Raw genomic sequence first — 18,209 nt, forward strand, 5'->3', positions numbered from 1 at the left:
AATTTACATGTTCTAATAATTTAATGTAATGTTTAAATAATTTAAACCAAATAAATTATCTCAAAATCTATATATAATTTATTATTGAAAAATTCAAACATTCTTGAACTTATTTTATGACAATTTTTACATTGCATACAAATGTCTTAACATTATCAAGAAGGTTTATAGAAGTGTTTTTACATAATGAACTAACTCTCTTTCAACGAATGCATCCCTTTAGTTGCTTTTGGAGCTTTAATTTGCAGGTATACACTTTCAAGAGTTGTGATTTTATCATTTCAACGTCTTTTCTCATAATGTTTATCTCCTGAGCATTTACTATTTCCCTTCTTTCCAAATCTTTGTTCACTCTCATGATTGTCTGAGCATTTGTCCTACGGTAACTCGATCCATTACTTGTCATTGATGTTGTCATATTCACTTGCTCCAAAAGGACAAATTCCGTAGTTAATTTCAAGGGCAACCTATCATTTTGCATCACATGCTTACGTGCTTCTTGTGACAATCTATGGTATTCCAAGTTTCTACAGATATCTGTTCGATCTTCTTCTGTTAAATTTGGATGTGCCTGCAAAATTAAGATACTTTAATGAGTCTCAGTTATGTGAATGAAGAACAAAATGAGATCTTCAGCTGGAGATAAATATTATCATCACTATTACCTTGAGGTACATGTCAATGGCTCTATAGAGGTTGTCATCACAGTGTCTAGCATTTTGTGGCAATGCTTCAACAATTGATTTGAAACTTTCCATTGTCAGATTCTCATCCCTTGCAACTTGCATGAGATACCCATCAACCAACCTTCCAACACTGTTTGGTTTTGCTTTTACTGAATGATTACTTGTCATACCACAAACATAAAACCGTAACACCCTAAGTACCACAGTTACATCATACAAAGAATGTTTTTCTTGTTGATTTTTGACCAAGAGATCAGGAACACGACATTTGTCCAACATTAAAGCTACCCTTCTTTCTAGCACACACAACAACTCAGAATTTATTTTCAGCATCACCCCTACCTTTAGTAGATGAAGCAAAAAATTGCATGTAACTGAGTTTTCTTCTGCAGGAAGTATGTTAATCAAACACTCAATGGATATTCTGTGCAGAGTTAAGGATTTAGGAGTCTCCTTGACAAGTCCAAGTGTGACTTGAGAAAACCATTTTCTTGTCCAACGCTCTATACAAGAACTTACAAGCTCAGGTTTGATTCCACATCTTTTGATTGATTGAATCACTTCAATAAAATGGTCTATTCGTAGAAATGACACGTCTTCAAACCACCAATCATAAACACTATTATCAGTTTCACTCTGACAAGTAAAAGTAGATGCATTTGGATCTGCACACACTTTCAAAGCTATTGCATGTGAGCAACGTTTGACTATTTGTAAGTCCTTGGCCCAATGGGAAATAGATTCAGTGGTTTTAAGTATTCGAAATGTGTCTTTCCATGAAGATATTATGAGAAAAGTGAGAAATGTTTCTGTCTTGGATATGAGATTTCCTTGTTGGAGATCTTCACTCATTTCCAAGAAATGTGCAGCACAATACAATGGGGCAATGTTGGATGTACTTATATCAAATTTCCTTCCATAACAGAACTTGACTATGGATTTAAAAGACTTTGTACCACCTGGAAGATTTTTAATTTGGATGATCAGACTCTCACCAGAACTTTCTCTGTTGCTTCCCCTCTCAAACACAAGCCGGTTCAAATATTCGCTTTTTGAGGCCATCACAAGCTGAAAATCAACCACATCATAGACAACTAAAATTTTAAGAACATTTCATGGAACATTGTTTTTTTTTTGCAACTTTTAAGAATAAATGCAAATTCCCATATAATGAAAGGTGTGATTGACCCACCTTGTGCAAGTGGAAATTAGAATCACCAATTTGTATAATTAAATCAGTAGGGGAATTTGACCTAGCAATCCTGCATAATGAGACTATTTAGTTAAGATGAAAGAGGCACACATGTTTATAATTTTGACTTTGTTTGCAAGGAGAAGGGATAGACATTGATTTACCAGTTTGGCTGTGTGTGTTCCAAGGAATGAGCAAGAACAGGAAGATTAGGTGGTAAAAGGTTACATGGGTCAACACTTTTACTTCCCACTGTGCCTTTTTCAAGCACTGCAAACTCAAACCTTTTCTTCATCATTCCTAGCTTTAAGAACTTCAGTGGTAGAAATTATATGAAGAGGTTCAGCATGGATTGTAGAGAATATATAGACAAAAAGTCATGCTTTTAGAATAAGAGTAGTAGGTGTCACTCTTGCCTCATTATTATGATAATCAATGATTTTATCAATATTTCTATGCAAGTCCGTTCGGAGACATAGTTAGCATGAATCGTTATAATTTGAGTATTGTCAATAATTGTAAAATTTTATCATATGGTTTTATTTTTAAAAACATTTCAAGAAAATAAAAAGAGAGAAATATTTAATTTTGTTTGATTTCAACTTTTAAATTAACTATTGAATATTATAAAAAGAAAAACCGATTGAAAATTCCAACTAAATTTAAAGTATATAAATGGATGTGTTATTATAGATAAGTTCAGACTTATGGATATGATTATATGTTGAGTCGAATGGATCAAATGAATGAGGTAAACAAAAGAGTTTCACAGGATCCAACAGAAGTTCAACAGAGTTAAAATGCAATTAATACAATAACTGTTATTAATGAGTGATTAAAATTGATATTAATGATCATTAAAAGATAAATTAATTTGTCAGAATCTTTTATACTTTGTAAATAGAAGTTTAATTTATTCACTTTTTCATAATTAAATTACCTACAAACCTCTAGAAAAACGAACCTCTAGAAAAAAAATTTGACTTAAAAATCAAATTATTTTCTACACGTCACTCTCTTAAATCGATCGGTCACCAAAACAGAATAACAAACATTTGACTCTAAAGAGGAATGTTATGCTATGCAGAGTCATCTTATCCCAATACTTTGGTTATTATGGAAAGAATATTGTTGAAACATTATAGGAATTGGAATATTGGAGAATACACAAGAGTGCAATCTCATCCACTTATTGATAAATAGGAAACTAAAGTTGTTGATGGTGTCACCTTCATGAATTAAGAAGGTGTTTCCTGCAGGTTGTAGCAAATTAATAAGACATCCCAAACTTTCTCATCCAAAACATCATTGTGTGGTCAGAAAACCTGTTCAAGCTTCTCACCTACGTTTTCTTTTTTGTCCTCTTTTACGTTTTAAAATGATAACCATCACCACAAAAATAAAATGGAAAACTATTTCAAGTCTGAATTAAAAATTGGTCTCAATATTAATAAAAATATTTAATTAATGTCAAATTCATAGTGAATTTGGTAATATCAACCAAGTTCTATTTCATTTTTTAATATTCAAAATTTATATATTTTAATAGAGTAATATAATTATTATTTTGTCTCATATTTTTTACTTGCTTATTAAAAAGTATGATATTTCATAATTAATATAAAATAATATTAGGATTAGTCATTTAATGTTTACATCAACTACAATATTAATATTTATGTTAATTATAAAACTATCACATTTAAAAAAAATAAACAAATGAAATAATAAAATAACATTTATATCATAAAAAAATGGCTTAATTTGAATATAAAATTTTTGAATCTATACTAAAAAAAATAATAGACTTAAAAATGTTTAAATTTATTAAATATTTAAAACTTAATTAAGTCCTAGAAAATATTTGTATTAAATATATGTTTTAAGTAAAAGAAAATGAAAGTAAAAATAAATATATAAAAAATTGGATTATCCTAATATTTATTCTTTTACAAAAATATGATGCGAATTATTAAAAAAAGTAATGAGACACGTTGAAAATAGAATACCATATATATAAATTGGTGATATATAGATTTATTATAAGACCTTTTCCATTATCGATCCTTTAAGTATTTTACATTTTGTTAGTTTATAGATGGCACCTGAATATGGCATTCCTTGTATGTGGCCATTAATCAATTTCATAATGAATGATGTGGAAATCAAGTGAGAGAAAGGTGGCATGTAAATATGATATAAAAATACATATTTAGTTTATTTATTAAGTATTTCTATTTAAAAAAAAGGAAAGGGACTGATTAGATTGTATATTTTCTTCTAAAACTTTGTTTCAATTATAAGTGGATACTTAAACATGATGTCTACAGTAATTATTCTTAAACTATTATATAAATAAACGCGTAAAGTTTTAATATTATCCTAATCAATCTTTAAAATTTTTCAACCTTTTTTAGAAAATGTTTTTTAACTTATTCAAGTTATCATTTACATTAAATGTGTCATTAATCTCTTATGTATTCTGGAATTTTTTTTTCCATAGCAAAATTATTGAATGAAAGGATATAGTTTCATACATGACTTCAGAATGACGTGAAAACAAGTTCTTATCTTCATTTTTAAGTCTCACAGTTATCTTTACATTCTCATAATTGGATCTAGCTCTCTCACAACATATCTGTATTAGATTAGTAATAATTTTTTATAATATTTTAACACCGTATTATTTTTTATTAGTCTATGATTATTATTATTATTATTAATATAAAATAATTTTAGATCAACCGAAAAATAATACATAAATAATATTAAGATATTATTAAAAAATATTGTCAAAATATATTATTCGTGTTAATTAAACGAGATAGGCAAACGAGATAAAAGAGTAAAAGATCAATTCTTAAAAGAAATAAAAAATTGGAAAAGTTAGACAAAATAAAAACACATACACATAAAAGTAAAGACAACTAAGATGAATGAGAAAAAAAAAACTCAAAAACACGAGAAAAAGAAAGACGATAATTAATTATCTCCTTGAAATGCTATTTTAAAATACCCGACCAATGAATTAAATAATTCAAATATGCAAATATTTAACCATTTAGAAATTTAACTTGTCAGATATGATTTTTAAAACATGTGAAAGAATTAAGAATGCAAAGTGTTATGTCTTTTAGATAATTAATGTGTTAAATATTATAAGAACTTATAAAATAAAATATTAAAGTAAATAATTATATTAAAATAATGAGATCGATTATTTTATTTTAAAATAATTTTATAATATGAGCGAAATTTTTTAAAGTTTGATTTATTATCTAAAATACTTCTATTTCTTTAAAACACTATTCTTTTTATTTTCTCTCACTTTTTTCTATTCTTTTTCATTCTTGAGTCATTTGTTTGACGATCAAAAAGTGTCTAGGCGATCATGACATCAAGAACTATCTTTTCAACCGATCAATTTCTTAATTTAAGCAAGTAAGTTTCATTCCTTTTTTTTATGTTTTTCTTGAATATATAATCATGCAAAGAAATATTTATTGCATGAGATCGTTGTTTCTCTTTCTTGATTCTTAGCTCAATTTAGGTTCTAAAGTTGATTTTCTATCATCAATCGGTGATTTATAGGTTTTTTTATAATTTCCTTACGGTGTAAGCAATTGTCGAGTTTTATTAAGCTATGCATATTTCTTTGAGATAAAGGAAACTATAATTTCTTTAATTAGTAATTACTTGTGTATGTTCGATAGTTTAGGATTTCTGAATTAATTAAGCTGAATTCATGATATTAAGGTAGATGGAAAATGTGTATCTTGACTGTTTGAGTGTGAAATTGATGAAGTGTGATAGTGAACTGAATGAGATGATGTTTGAACTGTTATTGGTCATATGAAATGTGATAAATTTGTTATAATGTTGGTTAGTTAGGAATAGAGTCACAATGTAAGGGTTTATAGTTAGTTTGGAGGAAGTTAAGTAGTGAAAATGTGAATTTGGGATAAAGTGCTCGATTGGTTTGTTGGGATAGCTTTGGTAAGTCAAGTGGGACTTCTCCCTAAATTGCTTAAAACTATGTCAAAAGTGGAAGAACATGATTTGGGTCCATAGGTTGATGATTTGTAAGTTTTGAATAGTGAATTGTTTAGTAAACACTTTAGAATGAGGTTACAAAGGATTAAACACATTTGACTAAGTACAATTAGGTATATAACACAATCTAGGAGGGTTAGAAATTGGGAAAATTAGTTGAAATTGGTAAATTTGGTGTATGTTGCATAATTCTGCAGATTATTGTGCTGCAGATTATGCAGACTTGCTGAGCGAGTGGAGTCACTCAGCGAGTGGTTGTGGAGGCTTGCACACTGTTTGGTGATTCACATAGTGAGAAGGTGCATTGAGTGACAGGTGGAGGTCTGGGAGCTCTGTGAGTTTTATTCGATCAGCGAAATAGGTCGCTCGCCAAGTGTTTGGAGGGTTTGGACCACTGTCTAGAATTTCGCATAGCGAGTTGGGGCGTTAAACAAGTGGTTGGGGTCTGGTACCACTAGTAGTTTTATTCGCTCAACGAGTTGGATTGTTGAGCGAGTGGTTTGGAGGCTGGTGTTATTGTCAGTGAATTCGCATAGCGAGCTGGGTCGTTGTGCGAAAGAAGTTTGTGGTCGCTCAGCGAGTGTCTGCATTGAGCGGCTGGTCTAGGTTTTAGTTTAATCTTTATTTCTTTGTCTTAGTTTGATCTAAATGAAGTTTTAAATTCATTGTGAATTATGTATGAATGTGTATTAAAGGTATATGATTGATTTTGTCATGAGTTATGTTTCAAAGTAAAGGTATGTGATTTCAAAGTGGTGAAAGTAAGTTTCAAGGTGGAACGTCTTAGTGAGATTCAAGTTTATTTAGAATGAAAGCAGGATTCAGTCTTGGGGGTTATCTTGAAACTCCAATGGTCTTTCATTCTCAAATAGAGAGGATTGATCCATGTCGTAAGGAGTAGCAAGAGGTCTTAGTTTTGGGGGCTTTCAGTATGCCTCAAGACCTGGAACAGACTAACCTTGTGAGTGTGGTAGGGTGAAACCCATTGGCAATGACTTTGCAAAGCAGTAGAGGCCACCACAAGTGCACAACCCGCCATAGCTTGAAAATCATTCTAAGTCCAGACGGTCAAGTTTAGGTCATAACATGTTAGGATGTTTGAAGTCGTTTACTTATATGTATACTTGTAGGTGTTTTTGTATGTTATAGCAATATATGAATTCTTTTTATATCTAGCTTATCCTTTTATTTGTGATATTATTTTGTATTTGTGGTATTTTCCTTTGCAATAATCATTTTGTGGGTATAAGCAAATAGAGAGGAAGTTTCTCTAGAACAGACTTTGGACGAAGGTAATACAACAACATATACTAGGCAGATTAGTATTATATAGTTTTGTAGTAGATTAGCTGTTTATAAACTTTAAATTTTATGATTATTTTGTATGATTGTAAGATTAGTATTATGAGATGACTTATAATGTATATTTTAAGGATGTTACAAATATAAATTTAAAATATAAAAAAAATAAATAATTTGAATGTCTTTGTTGCATGGAGGATGTAAATGATTTTTAAGTTGAATATTCTATTCTTAAATAATGATATTAAATATCCAATACATGAATTTTAAAGCACATGAATGATATTAAATAGTTATTATGTATTTTAATAGAACAAGTAATCAATTTTTATATTAAAATTTTAAAGTAATTTATAATTTTACAGTATAACTATAATTAATATTCTTGTAAATGTTTATTTTATATTTTAATTTATTAAATTATTTATATTTTATAGCTAAATTAAATTTCACTAAGATTAAATATGATTTTGTAATAGAATTTAAAATCTAAAAAAAGAAATTAAAACTAAAAAATTAAAAATACAATTTTACTTTAGAAGATGTCAAAGAGTTTAATGTAAACAAAATGAATGTTTATAACTTAAAAGTAAAAAATACAAAATACTTTATTAAAAAAAATTGTCCAGTGGATAATTTATCATTGAGTTTGAAAATAATTCAAAAAGCAGATGGGTCTCTCTTAAAGGGATTTAAAATTGAATTTGGGATACAATACCCAAATAAATATATTCCTTCCTTCGTCTTCTTCTTTTACATTTCTCTGATACAACGGTCATTTCTATAGAATGCTGATAGTGAAACCCTACATCTGCAGAACCCAGGGTTCCTTCTCAATTTCAGATCACCCTCATCCATTTTCAATTTCCTCAATCCGCTTCAATTCTCACATTCTCAATCCTATTTCGTTTCGCTTTTCACAATTCCACCCATCTCTCACAATCGCATGCGTTAAAAGGCGTGATTGGTCTCAAGCATCCAATCGAACAATTCTTCAACTGGCTTCTGCAGTCGCGTTCAATCTCAAGATCTTACCTGAGCCTTTCAATTCCATTGCAGGCGAAATCGCACGCAGCGATATCAATACTCTGAGTCGCCTTGTAGGTGGCGGTAGAAGGAGAATGACTGGAAAATGGAGGGCGAGAAAGAAGGAGTCGGTGTGGTTTGCATTATTTTTTATCTGCATTGTAGGCAGTTTGTGGTCGTGGAAGATTGGAGAATTTGATCTGTTTTTGAGGGTTTTGTCGTTTTGTCTTGCAGGGATTTCATTGATTCAGTTGTGCTTAGGAAAGAAAGCGGTGAAAGAATGGTTTTTAGGGTTTTTATTTGGAATGGTTTTGATTTTGAGTTCAAAATTGAGGAAAGAGGACATGAAATTTTGGATTCACAAACTCTCCTCTCTTCCTGTTAGTGTAATTGCAACCAGAAAGAGAAGTAGAAACAGATATTGGGGAATATTCAAATGAGTGAATAGTTGCATCAATGTAAAAAATTATTCGACTGTGAAAATAAGGGAATTATTTGTTCATTTATCAATTATCAGTGTTTGATAAGACAAGTAGAGTATTTAGTTATTTTAATTCTTTTATATATATTTTTAATATCTATCTTACTTGTATTATTAAATTTAAGCGGGCATTTGAATGATTTTTGATTTAAATCGAGATGTTTTAACTAAAATTTGGTACACTGTTACGTAAGTTAATAAATTCTTATTTTTAATAATATATCTATATTATATAAAAAATATTATTCATTTTAGTGTATATAATTTTTAAAATTTTTATTATTAAGTACTTATTTTGAGTAATTTCTTTTAAATTTAACTTTTATTTCTTGTTTAAATGTGGTTTTGAATTTAATTATTTTCTAAAATTAAAATAATTTTATAATAAAAAATAAAAAATTATCATATTTATTTTTATAAGTTTTATAATTATAATAGAAAAATCTAGAAATTAGTATTACAGAAGTGATAGTATTTTTATTTCCTAATATTTTACTAAAAGAGAAATAATATTCTAACATTTTTATTTCCTAATAATACTCCTTTAAAGAAATCAAATCTTAAATAAGTATATTACTAGGTGATTTTTCATAAAAAGAAAGTTTTAATATTAAATAAGTATATTACTAGGTAATTTTTCATAAAAAGAAAGTTTTTGTTTATAATTTTGTTGATTTTAAAATAAAATAAAAATTAATAAAAATAACTCTCAAGGTGGTAGGTAGGCATATTGAGTAAGCTTGTCTCCCAAGTTTGATTATTGGTTGACAGTTAATAAACAATAAAATGCATTGAATTCCTTTTATAATAGTCATCCAAGGATCAATATTAAAGCTATAATTTCCAATAAGAAAATGATAGAATTTTAAATTTCTTGACTTAAATAATTAAAAATCTTAAAAATAAATTATTAAAAGAATCTTACTTTAAATATCCAATTTATTTACATTAGGAATTTTTTTTATAGATATAAATTTTCAAATAAAGGTAAACAAATAACAAATACGAATTTAAATATAAAATATACAATCTTTAGAAACATTACTTCTTAAGAAATATTTTATTTTAAAATGTAAATCAAATATAGAAAGTATGATTTTATAATCCTGAATTCTGGTATAACCTGAAATAGAACTTTATCTAAATATGATCTTACCAATAGTAAAAAGAGTAAGAAATCAATAAACAAACAAAAAATGAAGATAAAGTTGCTGAGTTGAAATTTATTTAAAAAACATTTCTCTCATTTTTTTCATCACCACCAAATATTTATATTAATTACTTCATTTATTTATTTATTTTTCAATTTTCTCATCCAAACCAATAACATATATTACAATTCATTAATTTATTTCTTAAAAAAAAATCTACATTCAATTCTCTACAGGATCGTTATCTCTCTGCAAAATTTTAAATATTTTTGATTTTGAAACTGAAGAAAAAAAAGTTAATGAAGATCACGTGCAAGGGTTTTAAGTATTGGGTAAGCTTGCGGCGGAAGTTTGATTATTGGTTGGATTTTCGGTGGGCAGCAGCCCAGGCCCAAATGTAGTTCCAAAAGAAAAAATAACTACAATGAATAATTAATACCATTAAAGTTTCCCTTAAGCTGCCTCTTGGTGTAACTCCTCTGTACATTCTGTGCTGTGTGCTATGCATTGTGCATGCTACTCTGTTTCTCACTGTGACAAACAAACAAACAGGGGCGGTGCGTGATGGTTTCCGAGGCTGATCAAAAAAATGTGATGCCCAGTGATGATCAGTGCTTTTTAGTGTATTTCATTGTGGGAACCTACTTTGGTCCTGACATCAAATCCGAAGGAGCCACCAAGAAATCAATATTGCAGAGAGTAGCAGAAGGGTTCCCTCCATACACATTGAATCAATTAACCAATTCTTTCATCAAAGTTGTTGAATTGGAGCGTGTTTATTATTATATACTCAGGAAGAGTGATAAATCACTCATCCTTAAGTTAGCCTTTCTGCGTCGGTTCTTTCAAGGTCAGGGTGGAAATAGCAATTACCCCCACTTTCTCGATTTGTTCCCTCTCCACTTGCACCCTCAGTCCCGCTTCCAAAACCTCTATAACATTGTTGATAACATTGTGTTTATTAACAATCCTGATACCAGGTACATAAAACCAGAGGATGTTGCGAGGTTCAAGAGACTGAGTGGGGTTGAAGAGTTGCATGTGGACAGAGACGCAGTCAGGTTGCATCTAGTTGTTTCTTCTTACGACAATTGTGTTCTCAACAACTCTAAGATGTCTATGGGAAAGAATGAGAATGAGTTCTCTGGTGGATTTTATAAGTTTCGGGATAATGTTCATGGTCGTGTGAGGGATACTACAACTCATCGACATCAGGGTGGTGATATTGAAGATGAGGTGAATGATGATCCTGGAGAAGTTGGGGCAGCTATGTTGTTCCTTCCTACCCCTCCTTCTAGGGAGGAGTTGTCTGACATGGTGGCTGCTACAAAGAATGGATTTGCTTTAACTGGAAGTGTGGCTAAGGCACCTTTTGGTCCCAGCATAGGACTTCTGGACATTGGAGAGTGTGAAGACTCCTACCTGTTTCGTGTGTCTCTTCCAGGAGTCAAGAGGGATGAAAGTAAGTGACTTGTTCAGTGTCAACTCTCTGAGAATTCATTTTTAATATAATGGCTTTGCTAACTGAAAATTTCCATGAAAATTGTGTAGGACTGCATATAAAATTCAAAAGAACACAATTTTACATATGTTAATTCTTTAACCAGTGTGAAGAACTGAATAGTGTTTGTATTGATGTATTTGTGTGTCTTTCTTTTAATTCTGAGGTTTTATGCTGTATCCACCTGAATTTTGGGAATGTCTATTTTGTGTAAATGCTCTGAACTTTATTGCTAAAAACTTTTGATTGATGAAATGGATTTGTTTTAAGTTCCATGCCAGCTGATATGGATCTCAATATATGAAGGGGTCGACTTATTGTAGGAGGAATCTACCCTTTTGGAAGCTTATTATATTTAACTTTTGGTAATTTGCTTTCTTGGATATGGTCAATGGTGCTTTCAAATGTGTAAAGTAATGCTTACGTATGCGAAATTTCTAAATTGGTTATAAAAATAAGGCTTAATATCGCTTTTGGTCCCAGTTTGGGAGGATTTGTTCAATATGGTCTTACCTTTTTTTTTCCATAACAATTGATTCCACCTTTTGAAAAAACTGTTCAATTGAGTCCTTTTTGTTCATAGTAGTCCCATATTCAAGTTTAAATTGTTTATTATAGTCCTTATATTGACGTCGTAACCAGCACCGTTAGAAAATTGAAGTTGAAGTCGTAACAAAAAAGGAGTCAATTGAACAGTTTTTTCAAAAAGTAGGATCAATTGTTACTAAAAAAAGGTAGGACCATATTGAACAAAACCTCTCAAACTAGGGACCAAAAGCAGTATTAAGCCTAAAAATAATAATCCCGTTTGATAATTTTTACAGCATTGTGTCTCAGATATGCTACAGATAACTAACATAACTGGAGTTTATAACTGCAGGGGAATTCTTTTGTGATGTTGAGACTGATGGGAAGGTAATGATAACAGGAGTAACTATAACAGGAGAGCCTACAGTGTATAGGTATTCTCATGCTTTTGAAATGCAAACTCAAAACCTTTGTCCACCAGGTGAATTTACCTTGTCCTTCCAGCTGCCTGGTCCTGTTGATCCACATCACTTTTCAGGTAATTTTTGCACTGATGGAGTTCTTGAAGGAATTGTTATGAAAGCAAAATCAGGATGAAAAAGTTGTTTGGTTAGAATCATCTCTTTTATTTCACTAGGCACCATCGAAAGCTACTATGAATTGATGCAAAATGTCAAATAGCAATGGGTTGAATGACAATATCCAGTATGGTAGCTACACCATCCTCACTTTGAATATCCAATTGTCACATGATTAACAAATCCATTTTATTCATATATGAAAGAGTGATTCACAGACTTGTGTTTATTTTGTGCTGACTACTCTGCAACTTAAACACACAATCTCTCTCCATTTGGTAACTCTTTATGTAACTATGTTGCTCCATCGAACTGGAACTAGGTCCTCAGTGACTGCGCATATGGAAATAGTTATGATTCATCAAGTGATTTGGATAACATTAAAAGTTCAGTTCTTTCTTATTAGATGGTTTCAAAATTGGTTTCTGGCATTTTCCTACTTTTTCATTTCTGAAAGATTGCAGACCATTATTATTGAGCTCTGAAACTTTTAAATCTTACTTCATTATGTCCAAGTCAAAAACACCGCGACTGAATGATTAAGTTCATAAATTAACTATGGAAAGAGATTGGTTTATAATTGAGACCTTCACATATTACAATCTTAACACTTGACCAATGACTTTGTGTTGTTCTAGAGGGTCTCAATCCTTGAAATTTGAAAGCTGTATTGTTCCATACTAGTGTTATTTAACTCCATTGTTATTGTTGACACATTTTCATTCTGATCCTTAAATAAGTTCTCAATTCTTTTTCAAAAACATGTACTTTTGTTTTACATGTATAATAATACTGTAATAGAAGCTGAAATGCCAATAATTTAAGGGATTAACATGTTCAATCGCACATTGATTCACTGTTTGATTCCTATATAAATATGTTAATATATGTTGTTTGTGGGTGAAGATGCATTGTTCTTCATATTTAATACCCTAGTTTTCAATTATTATTTTTTGTCCTTTTTATAAGAAGAAATATAGTATAAAATATATTGTAATTTATTTTTTTGGTGAAAGAAAAGACTCAATGTGTCAAAAAATAATGTTAACCAAATTTTATAAATATATATTTTTTAAAAAATTTATATACCAATACAATCATAATCAGATAAGTTAGACATTTTAAACATTAAGATCAATAATCTATTTAGGAAATTTGTGTTTTATGTGGTTAATTTTTGGTTCTTTCTGCATCCATGTAGATGTGCTCTTCTGTAACTATCAATCAAATCTATTTCTTTTTAAGTAAGAAAATACAACAACTGGTATATTTTTATTTAACATTCAGTCAATTAAAGTTGGAATTGGCTATTAGACATGGTGTACCAGTAAAATTCGATCAAACAGGATTATTATTTTATTTTATCAAATAATTTAATTTCAAATATTTATACCTGAAAAAAAAGATCATGATAACTGGGTTAAATTACTTAACATGCTATTCTAGCTCACACTAAAACCTTAACATGCACTTCTTTATATGTTTTTTTTTTCAGTGTTGAATTTTTAGAAAATAATTTTATTGTATTTATTTATCTTTTTGTACAAATAATATCATACCGATTGCTTTTTTATTAATTGTATCCATATATTTTCAAATATAAAAGTAAATATTTGCTTTTATTTTATAATTAAAAAAATGTACTGTCTTTTTGTTTTTGCAAAACAACATTGAAAGCCAGATGAGAAGTGAAACGGAAAAATTATTATCACTAACAACATACACAATGAAGTGTCCTATTTGGAACTTCAGCAAACTATATACTTATTCTCAAAAAAAATAACAGGAACTTGCAATCTGTGTATTTTCCAGGAAAAAGGTAATGAAAGTAATTTGAAATATAGAATGTAAATTATGAAGTTCATTTATATAATTTATTTATAAAATTGACTATGGTTGATTATTGAAACATTCACTATTTTAATAATTCCACGGTTCAATCACAAACAGGACTGATACTAATAACATCTAAAAGCCAGATGTTTTCACCAATGCAAAGTCAGGTTGAAATAACTACCTAAATCATAATGCAGTTTCAAGACCAACATCAATGTCAACTATAACTGATAAAGCATAAACATTATTGGCAATTAATTACTTTGTATATTTGTCATACATTAAGAATCTCTATGACAGTGAATAGGAAAAATATAGAAAGTACAACTCAAAAACTGTAGACTTAAATTTTACTATAATGTACTGAAATGAACAGTCAAACACCAAATTTAAGATTTAAATCCTGGGAAAACTAATTAGCAAGGAAGAGCCTTTTATAATTAGTAGCTACTGGTCTGATGATGATTGTTGTTGTTCTGGTGGTTGTGGCCACATTTGTTGTGCCATGTTATATTGATGAGACTGTTGGGCATAAGGGTCCATCACAGGCTTATTACTCATCATGACACCAGCAGCTCCTACTTGTGCATGTTGAGGAGGCATATAACAGTAAGGAAGTGCCTCAGGGGGGGCTGTAACAGGTACAGCTCCTCTTGGCATTGATGCAAGCACTTCATCTTTATAGTCCTCCCTAGGCACAATGTCAACCAAGAAATCAAAGATATCAGTTCTTGTGATGGCTGCTGCAATGTCATTCTTTTGAAGTGTTTTCCTTTTGTTCTCTTCAGTGTGGTTCCAAGAACGCAGGGTTAATTCCAATATGAACATTTCACATGCCCTTGCAAATATGACAGGTGCCTCAGCTGATATCATTCTGACATCCTCATCTGCCTTCATAATCTTTTTTATCCTTGCCAAGGGAAGACTATGGTTCTTGAAATCAGTCACTTTCTCAATTTCTTGATATTGATTTGTCCAAAAGGCTTGGAGTCTCTGCTGCATCTGCTGTTGTTGTTGCTGATGCATGTGCTGATAAGCAAGTTGATGCTGTCCTAGTTGAGTTGTGGCTGCTTGACCAGTGGATTGAATGGTCCCAGGTGATGCAACAACCATCCCAGGTGAACCTGTTATGTGGCTGCCCTGGTATGGATTAGAACCATAAGTGAGTTGAGTTCCACTCCCAACAACTCCCAGAGATGGGTTCTGTCCATGCCCATGTCCTTGATGATCCATCCTGCTTCATGTCAAATCAAACAAATCAGTGCCTGCACATTACATGCTACCAAAATAATAGTATGCAAATGCAGACAATTGCATCTTTTGGATTACCATTGCTCCCTTCTAAATGTACATCCAGAATCATAGGTATAAAAATATCGTCTTCTAAACTACGTTCATCACTTGAAAGTACCCAGAGGACCCTTATTCAAAACAAGCACAAAATGTGGAATCATCATATACACAAAAACCAGATTCTTTAGACAGGGAATACTGGAGTTGAATGGAAGAAAAAAAGATACTCCTTTCTCTTTGTATGCATTAAACAAAACTAGTAAAAAAAACTGCATATAAAATTCATCCTTAGATCTTGATCTTCACTTGTTTCATTTATATATTTAAAAGCAAATCTGTTTACAAGTTCACAAGTCGCATACAATAGTATCCATCATAAGAAAAATGTTACATATATTTCATGGTTTTGGTAGATAGATAATGCTATACATGTGACAAAAACTCATCCAAATTTTGGGGTTTGGATTGAGAACAAGGTAGATAATGACACAGGTTACACTACACCTAAATGCATGAACAAAAGTATCTAATTACGTAGATAATTGTATTCATGTAGCTAGAGTTGCTACCTTCTCTATGACACGTGATGCTTTGTTCTGCAAATATTAAGAATCTGCACGGGATTACAAATGAAAATAGAAAGAAAAGAAGAAAGGCAAAATCATCAGAAATTCTCTATACAGATCTATTATGCCCGAGTTTTAGTGCACCAAAAACACATTGTGGAATGTTTTCCTGCACGCTCAAAGATCTGAATCTTTTTCAGGGTTTCATAACAAAAGACAGAGTTCCTAACTATTAATGATGTTTTCTTCGAATGAACCTCAGAGGGGTCAAGTACCTTGCTATTTTGTTGTTGTTTATAATAACTATATATATATATATATATATATATATATATATATATATATATATATATATATATATATATATATATATATATATATATATATATATATNTATATATATATATATATATATATATATATATATATATATATATATATATATATATATATATATATATATATATATATATATATATATATTATAAAGGAGAGTTATTATGTTGTCGTTTATTCCCGTAACTATTACTATTATTTTTCTACGTAATATAACTATTTTTTTACATAAAATAAATTATATCAATATGGTTAATTACTTCACTAAATGAAATCTTATATATTTATGTGCTTTTTGTGATATTAAGTTTATCCATAGAAGTTATAATTTTGTGCTAAGTATATATTTGTGTGACATCAAATATTTCATCAACATTTAGTATTTTATTTTCTATATTTTTATTTTATCATATTATATCAAATAACATTTGTCATTCGAAACATACATGATAATATCATGTGTCATTGTGATCATTTAATTTGAAAATAAAGACAAAAATAATAGATTAAAAATAGAAGAAAAAAATATATTTCTAGGATAGTTGAGTTTAAAAATGTTTTTTCAATGATTATTCTAATTTAAACCCACATAGAATCATATAATAAAATTTTTGTCATATAACACATTTGTAGTTTTGTTTTAAAGGTCTAAACGATAAACTTATATATATATATATATTTGTTAAACGCACTGCATAAGACGTTAGTTGTTTCATTTATTTCTCGTATAATTGGTATCTTTACGATTATTTTACTAGTTAAAAAATTGTGTTATATAAATCAACAAATATTTAATGCCTACTTTTTAATTCATCCATAATATTTAACAAAATATATTCAGGGTTAATATGAACATAAAACTTTCATTTCTTTTTATTGTAAATGTAATAATAGATACAGTACTGAAATAAGGTAATCAAGTAAAAGTTAAAAAATATTAAAATAATATTAAAGATTATTTTAAAATTTACGTTGAAACTATCTTAATATTATGTTAAACATTTTGTTTGATGTAAAAGCATGTGGAAGATAAAATTCGTTTTATAAATTATTAAGATATTTTTTAAAATTATATTTTCATTTCAATTTTTTTATTATTATGATAATCTATCATTTATAATAAAAATAAAAGAATTATAATTAAAAATAGATATTATAACAAAAAGTTGTCATAGAAATTATTTATAAAATAAATATTTCTTTATCAATTTATTGTACAGTTTAAAACCTATATTTTGCATTAAAAAAATTGGAGATTGTTCAAAAATCACTTTCAAATTATTGTTAACGACAGAAAGAACTTCCATTAGAATGTGTGTGATACTAAAAAGAGAAGGTGAGAGGTAGAAAATGTAGGATTAGAATAAGACATTGTTGAGACGAATATATTTGATTAGTGTTAATTCATAGGTATAACAGTACAAAATATTATAAAATGAAAATTTCTTTAACATAGACTTGATTTGTAGGAGTAAAATGCTATGACAACATAATTTAGTATCTTTTCTTTGAATCTCTTGAGACCTTACTTGAAGAGATAACAGATAAACCAATTTCAGTAGTAATTTAATCTAAAGATGTCTTTAATGTATGCATCATCTCCTAACTCTAAAAGAAAAAGATGCCAGATGTGAAAAATAGTATGCTAAAAAAAATTTGCCAGAAAAAAAAAAAAAAAAA

At 29.3% G+C, this 18,209-nt stretch overlaps 3 protein-coding genes across 4 annotated transcripts; 2 read left to right on the forward strand and 1 right to left on the reverse strand.

Annotated features, from left to right (window-relative positions):
* Positions 1-202: 202 nt before the first annotated feature.
* On the reverse strand, positions 203-2,259 carry LOC106770538 (root phototropism protein 3-like). The gene is made up of 4 exons (XM_014656342.2): positions 2,043-2,259; positions 1,879-1,948; positions 666-1,754; positions 203-571 (listed from the first exon to the last, which is right to left on the reverse strand). Exons 1-4 carry the CDS (start codon positions 2,174-2,176, stop codon positions 203-205), a joined length of 1,662 nt encoding a protein of 553 aa, XP_014511828.1. The 5' UTR covers positions 2,177-2,259.
* A 5,610-nt stretch (positions 2,260-7,869) lies between these two features.
* LOC106771566 lies at positions 7,870-8,768 on the forward strand. Its single transcript, XM_014657558.2, has 2 exons — positions 7,870-8,390; positions 8,494-8,768. Exons 1-2 carry the CDS (start codon positions 8,022-8,024, stop codon positions 8,503-8,505), a joined length of 381 nt encoding a protein of 126 aa, XP_014513044.1. The 5' UTR covers positions 7,870-8,021; the 3' UTR covers positions 8,506-8,768.
* A 1,569-nt stretch (positions 8,769-10,337) lies between these two features.
* LOC106771615 (increased DNA methylation 2) lies at positions 10,338-15,401 on the forward strand. Of its 2 annotated transcripts, none has more exons than XM_022785217.1 (3): positions 10,338-11,353; positions 12,273-12,458; positions 15,123-15,401. In XM_022785217.1, exons 1-3 carry the CDS (start codon positions 10,456-10,458, stop codon positions 15,296-15,298), a joined length of 1,260 nt encoding a protein of 419 aa, XP_022640938.1. In that variant the 5' UTR covers positions 10,338-10,455; the 3' UTR covers positions 15,299-15,401. The 2 variants fall into 2 exon arrangements, with proteins under 2 accessions (XP_022640938.1, XP_014513096.2); XM_014657610.2 differs by having other exon boundaries at positions 10,339-11,353; positions 15,189-15,400.
* Positions 15,402-18,209: the final 2,808 nt, after the last annotated feature.

This window comes from Vigna radiata, chromosome 8 (assembly GCF_000741045.1).
Source record: "Vigna radiata var. radiata cultivar VC1973A chromosome 8, Vradiata_ver6, whole genome shotgun sequence".
Lineage (NCBI taxonomy): Eukaryota > Viridiplantae > Streptophyta > Magnoliopsida > Fabales > Fabaceae > Vigna > Vigna radiata.

What these genes read in the sequence shown, in the direction of transcription:
- LOC106770538 (XM_014656342.2), bottom strand. Translation starts at nt 2,176, where the DNA reads ATGATGAAGAAAAGGTTTGAGTTTGCAGTGCTTGAAAAAGGCACAGTG. An exon ending in CTAATTTCCACTTGCACAAG is followed by an intron (nt 1,755 to 1,878) that starts GTGGGTCAATCA and finishes GTTGATTTTCAG; the next exon opens with CTTGTGATGGCCTCAAAAAG. An exon ending in CCATTGACATGTACCTCAAG is followed by an intron (nt 572 to 665) that starts GTAATAGTGATG and finishes TTAATTTTGCAG; the next exon opens with GCACATCCAAATTTAACAGA.
- LOC106771566 (XM_014657558.2), top strand. Translation starts at nt 8,022, where the DNA reads ATGCTGATAGTGAAACCCTACATCTGCAGAACCCAGGGTTCCTTCTCA.
- LOC106771615 (XM_022785217.1), top strand. Translation starts at nt 10,456, where the DNA reads ATGGTTTCCGAGGCTGATCAAAAAAATGTGATGCCCAGTGATGATCAG. An exon ending in AGGAGTCAAGAGGGATGAAA is followed by an intron (nt 11,354 to 12,272) that starts GTAAGTGACTTG and finishes TTATAACTGCAG; the next exon opens with GGGAATTCTTTTGTGATGTT. An exon ending in TGATCCACATCACTTTTCAG is followed by an intron (nt 12,459 to 15,122) that starts GTAATTTTTGCA and finishes TGTTCTCTTCAG; the next exon opens with TGTGGTTCCAAGAACGCAGG.